At 34.5% G+C, this 6,000-nt stretch overlaps 1 protein-coding gene across 1 annotated transcript; it reads right to left on the reverse strand.

The window, feature by feature from the left end:
• Nucleotides 1-1,033: 1,033 nt before the first annotated feature.
• Nucleotides 1,034-5,611, reverse strand: LOC120536817 (interferon-inducible GTPase 5-like). The gene is made up of 3 exons (XM_039765320.1): nt 5,427-5,611; nt 3,312-3,476; nt 1,034-2,800 (listed from the first exon to the last, which is right to left on the reverse strand). The coding sequence occupies exon 3, from the start codon at nt 2,791-2,793 to the stop codon at nt 1,600-1,602; it is 1,194 nt and encodes a 397-aa protein (XP_039621254.1). The 5' UTR covers nt 2,794-2,800; nt 3,312-3,476; nt 5,427-5,611; the 3' UTR covers nt 1,034-1,599.
• Nucleotides 5,612-6,000: the final 389 nt, after the last annotated feature.

Below are 6,000 nucleotides of genomic sequence, written 5' to 3' on the forward strand. Positions count from 1 at the left end.
TGTTGCTCCATCACGGTGTGTAACACTGTATGCTGCAATCATAATGATCACTGAGGTGTGAGGACAAGAGTACAGGTCAGTTTGTATAGGCACTTGTCGGTCTTTGTCACATGTACGTTCTGTTTCTTATAGCTGATACTTGGGAGATGGTGCAGCTGTTCTTCATCTTCCTATTAGTGGCCAGAGCAATGTGCTTCACACTCAGCAGATGTTATTGCTGTTTTTTTCCAACCTGCCATAACACCATCTTGATCAGTTTTTCCATAAGAAACACCTCAACCCTGAGAGGTTTACAGAGGTTTCCGCTAACCATGTGATTTGATTCACCAGCACATGACGCAATATAAGCTTTTGATTAGGGTTATAGATAGATAGATAGATAGATAGATAGATAGATAGATAGATAGATAGATAGATAGATAGATAGATAGATAGATAGATAGATAGATTCACCTATATTAGCATGTTATGTATTGAGTGTTAATTTCTGTCTGTGGACTGCAATATTTTTTTCAGTGAACTTTATTATAATGTAAGAAAGACAAAATTCTGAGAATACACTGCAAATATTCTGTAGAAAATAAAACAAAAAAAGGTTATTTTTGACTAAGCATCTTTTTGATATTTCATGCTCCATTTGTTTTTGAATATTTTATTAAGGATACTCTTAGAAACACACACACACACACAAGAATACACAACATTACTGTGCATATGGCAGAAAGGTGCGTGTTCAGAAGGCTGACGGTGAAATGAAATGAAGAGACTAAGAAGGAGATGTAAAAATGGCCAGAAAAAGTAACAATATTTCAAAATACAGAAACAGAATTTCAGATACTAAAACAACTACATTTTTTGCTTTTCTTTTCCTTTTGTATTTCTATTTTGTTTGTGTGTTCTGTATTGATTTTGATAGAATTGGTTGTTTCTGCTATGTTATTACTATTTGTCTGAGTAGTATGCTAATGCAATGCTCCATATTTTTTTTTAATAAAATAAACTTAAAAAATATATAGATAAAATAAAGTAACTATTTTTTAAATGAGTCAAAAGGACAAAACTTTATTTAGAAAAGTAAAAGTCTTCCCAAACTTTAAAAAGCCAAAATAAATGCAAGTAAATCTTTTACAGAACTGAAAAACCTGGACGCTGAGTCTCATGTGCCACAATCGTTTTCATGATGGCAGTGCTGATGTCACGTATTGATGGAATGTCGATCATATGACACAGCAGCCAGCGTCATTCCCGTTAAGAAAATAACATCCATCATCTACGCAAAGTGCCTAAAATAAAATGGCACTACAGTGAAATCAAATCATATTGTTATTTTAATACTAAATATTGAACACTAAATATTTAAAAAAAATATTTAATAAGTGATGTAAATTTTATCTAAAAAGTCACAAACAAATTATCACATGATCACTGAACATCTCCTGAAGCCATCCAAATCAAAAAAGCCCTCAGTTATAGATGGAGTTAATATCACAAACATTTTCTCCTTGGGGATTAATGAAGTATATCAAATCAAATCTAAATTATTAAGGGTCTGGTTCACATATGGAATTAAACATTTAAAGTCTTAAAATGAACCTATCATCAATCCTCGAAGGCCTTTATAATCACCCTCACTGTTGATTGTTCAAATTCATCAAGTGTATTTCTCAGGATGCCGTAGGTAGTTAGAAATGACACAGGCGGCCCAACAAGCGATCCAACAATCGGGATAAAGTTAACTACTTCTTCAGCAATCTTAACTGCAACAGCTGAACCAGTAATGAGCCTCATGACAGAAGTGTCAGTGATATCGGAGATAAAAAGACTCTTGACTTCTGCTTTGAGGACTTCAACAGGTTTCCTAACTTTCAATGCAAGGCTTCCAAGGGAGTCATCATCCAGGCCAAAGCTCTTCCGTAATTCCTGAAATGTTGTTACTAAAATGGTGATATCACAAGCTAAGGACACTCCAGGAAAAGGAATTGCACCTGCTACAAATGAGGCCACAGCAGCTGCCAGAATTTTTCGGTGTAGGATGGCCTTTTTTTTCCTAACCACATCCGCACTGAAATTTGGAAGGGATAACTGAAATATGTACCTCTTGTTTTCGCTAAGCTGAGATTCTAAAATATCACAGAATCTGGGAAAATCAAAATCTTTTATAAAGCGACTGGACACCAGGAAGACTTCTTGTGAAGGGAAACCACTCTTGTCCAGGTTTCTGATGCAGTTATCTCTGATTTTGTCAAACTCTATCTGCCAGTCATTTTCCCGGTTCTGGTATTTTAGGTTATTGAATTCAAAGTCAATTTTGCTTCGTACAAAGTAGAACCGCTTCTTCATTTTCTGTATTTCTCTTATTAGTAATGCATCATCTTCCAAGAACCTGTTACCTATTACAATTATAAAGAAGTCATATGTTTTAAGATTGACCTTCTTTACATAATCCTTGGCAGGAAAATTTACTGTGCCAATGCCTGGGAGGTCATAAAACCAAACAGTTTCAAGTTTTGGGTGTGTATAACGTGTTACCTCCATGGTTTGCTCTGTAGTACCCTCTTCAGCAGCTCCTGGTTCACCCGGATTGAGACTCCTCATGGCATTGATTAAGGCAGATTTGCCCACACCACACTCTCCAGTCACTGCAATACTCAGGGTTTCTTTTTCCAGAGCTTCATTCTTTTCTTTAATCTTGGAAACAACTGCTTCAAACCCCTTTTCAATGTAAAGTGAACCAAGTTCTTCTCTTTCATTTTCTTTAAAAAAACCATAGTAAGTGGATTGGGTGTTGCCCATTATGTTTCTGTTTGAAAAAAAAAAAAAAGGTTTTCTTACATTAAAGTATTAGACATTCATCCATACTAGCTTTGTCTTTTACAAATGTGAAATATTGCTATTTAAAAACTTTTGGGTCATGCTGATCGCCAGCAGGAGAATAGCAGACCTGCTTTTCCACACCCACATCTTTCTTAATTCCATATTCTTTCGTTTCTCTCTTTCTTTTCGGTACATTCACGTATAGTGTGATAAGCACCTACTGTGGGTGTCATGGCCCGTTTGTATGCCTGCATTAAACAATCCCCCCTCAGTGGACCAATTTGTCTGAAATTTGGCACACATAATCCTCATGGAAATTTTCCATAAAAGTTCAATTTTCTTTGAGATATCTCAATTATTACATGCTGCACAAAGTTTTGAAATTTCAGAAAATTTCCTTTTGGAAAACACTGGTGAATTTTCAAACACAGCTTAAAACCAGAGAAAGATTCTTTGCAACTGCAATATTACGGCTTAGTTTACTCTTTCAGACTTACCTTGAGAACAGTTAGTTTAGCTGGTATTGTTTATAGTTTATTTTCTTCTTGTACTTATTCAACAACCACTGCTGATTTCCCAATACAAGTTGGTGAAACACCAGTGACACGTGTGTGAACCTCTGCTACACCAGCTCACCTTTTCTTCTGCTTGAGGCAAGTTATCTATAACAAATCCAAAAAAAGTAATTTACTTAGGAATGAATGTAAGGGAAATGTAATAATTTTGGCTCTGTAAGCATAGAGTGAACAAATAAGTCCTCAATATAAAGATTACACTAAACACAACTCCACGGCTTCATTATCTGAATGTCATTAGGACTCAGGATTTCTCTGACAATATTATTTATCTCCGAAGCTCCAGTCCCATACTCTTAATCCTGATTCAAATTAGCCAGCAATCCTACCTTGAGACGTTATCAAACACTTTAACTCTCCATCTGGTAGCTCTTTCCAAAATCTTATATTTAGAAATTAGAAGTACAGTTTAGCAGAAACTCCTTCCAAACCAGCAACTAACAACAGAACATCAATCAATGTAATGTCGACATTTCTTGAGTTGGACTCTTTGTCAGCTGACACAAGCCTATTTGGGCTCCTTTTTACTTTCTCGCATACAAAGTATAGAGAAAGTATTGTGATCATGAAAAAATTTGTGTCAAGTTTTTCACCTTCCTGATTCTGAAAAATACAATTTTTTGGAATTATGTCTGTGTGCGTGTCTGTGTGTAAACACAATAACTTAAAAACGCAACAAGATAGATGGATGAGATTTGGCATGTGGTTGTTACATCAGAATTGTAGCTCTGTATTAACTTTTGGGCCAAATCCATCAACAGGAAGTGCTACTTTACCTGAACATATACTTGATTTTTTTTTTATTATTATTATTATTATTCAGGCAGCTGCAGAGTCCGATATATTCAATTTTACTTTTATAATAATTGTTCAATATATTATTAATTTTGTTTCATTAGTCATTGATGGTTCTTTAATGTACATAATATAACAATATAATCTAATCTAATTTACTCCTCAAATATCCATCCTCATATCTGAGTATACAGAGAATGTCTAGGGGAGACCACTCTCGATTGATTTTGGGTGTGTGACATCTTAAAGTATACTGTTAAAAAGTAGTTTTTTAATGTACCACACATAGCAATATGAGTTCAATCTATTATTGCTGTAATTTTTGAATATTGCACAGTTACAAAAATATTTAATATGCAAAGTTGTGATCTTTTTTTTATTTTTAATATCAATCTGTATTACTTTTAAATAAATACATTACAGAAGAAGTGAAATACTGTGGCATTCAAATATTTTCATTGGAAACGGTGAAGGCACACGAGAGGAGTTGTAATTGGAAATTAATAAGGTTGATATGACGCTGGGAAAATTGCATCGCAAATGAAGGTGACCATGTAGAAAACTGATGTCATTTGTTTTTAAAATCCTTAATAAATAGATTTAAAAAAAAGTGCAGAAACTTTTTGAACATTCCTTGTATTTTAAAACACATAATTCAAAAATAAGTATACTACAATATCTTGCAAATTAGTGGTAAAATATACTGTAATAATTTTTTATCACAAACAACTTCTAAATATGCTGTGAATTATATTTATTAGTTACAATTAATGTCCCATATATAAATCTTTCTATGCTTTTTTGTATATTTACTTTCCTCTAATAGAAAATCTACTTAGGAACAGATGTTCACATTTTATACATGTAATAATAATAATAATAATAATAATAATGAAAAGAGACAATTGCTTTTTATGACATTTTCTTCTTGACATTTTTAAAAATATCAAGTTTACAGTACACCTGTTTGAGAGTTGGAAACATTCAGTACATTTGAATCATTGGGAAGCCTGTTTCTATTTGATGTTTAAGACGCATATAACCGAACACGCGATCTTTCTTTCTTTCTTTCTTTCTTTCTTTCTTTCTTTCTTTCTTTCTTCTGCGAACGTTGGCAGCAACTAAAGTTAATAATCGAGTGACAAATCGTGCAGCAGACTTTTATAACTCCCATGACGGACTAAAAGCGCGCTACAACACTTTATAAAGGACGGCTTCTTAAAGATGCCTTTCTAGTTTTACCTGACTTTTGAATGCTCGCTGCTTTGATGTTCGTTCTTTCGTTCAGTTTGTTCTTCCCAGGCTGTTACGAAACTCACAGAGGGTGGTCAGAGATGTTCAGCTTCGCTTCAGATGTATATGACTTTGAAAACGCTTTTCTGTGTTTTTTTTTTTATCCTCGACCTCACATTCGAGGTGGGACTCGCGTATTTTTTGTTGACTACAATTTTTGAGTTTCAGTTCTGCAAGCAACTTTACTGGTCACTTCTGCTCGAACACGGTTATCATTTCAAGCAAAGGGAGAGCCAGGGGAAATATGACACTTCACCCTAATCTTTTAATGTTCACCTTGTTATCCTCTACGTTAAACTGTCTCATATCAGAGAAGCCCAACGTGATTTAGGTATTAATGTCGCAGCTGACGTTACACTCAACGGGGCCAGTTTCGTAAGGATGAATCATTTTAATTCGTAAGCAGCAGACCACCTCAGTTTAGTACCAACATGCGTTTTCAGATATCCATGAAGTTTTTCATGTGATTTGAAACGTGAAAGTAATACTAGCAGCGATCAGTCAAAGGACAGATGCCACTGCA

This window comes from Polypterus senegalus, chromosome 10, assembly GCF_016835505.1.
Source record: "Polypterus senegalus isolate Bchr_013 chromosome 10, ASM1683550v1, whole genome shotgun sequence".
In the NCBI taxonomy this organism is placed as follows: Eukaryota; Metazoa; Chordata; class Cladistia; order Polypteriformes; family Polypteridae; genus Polypterus; species Polypterus senegalus.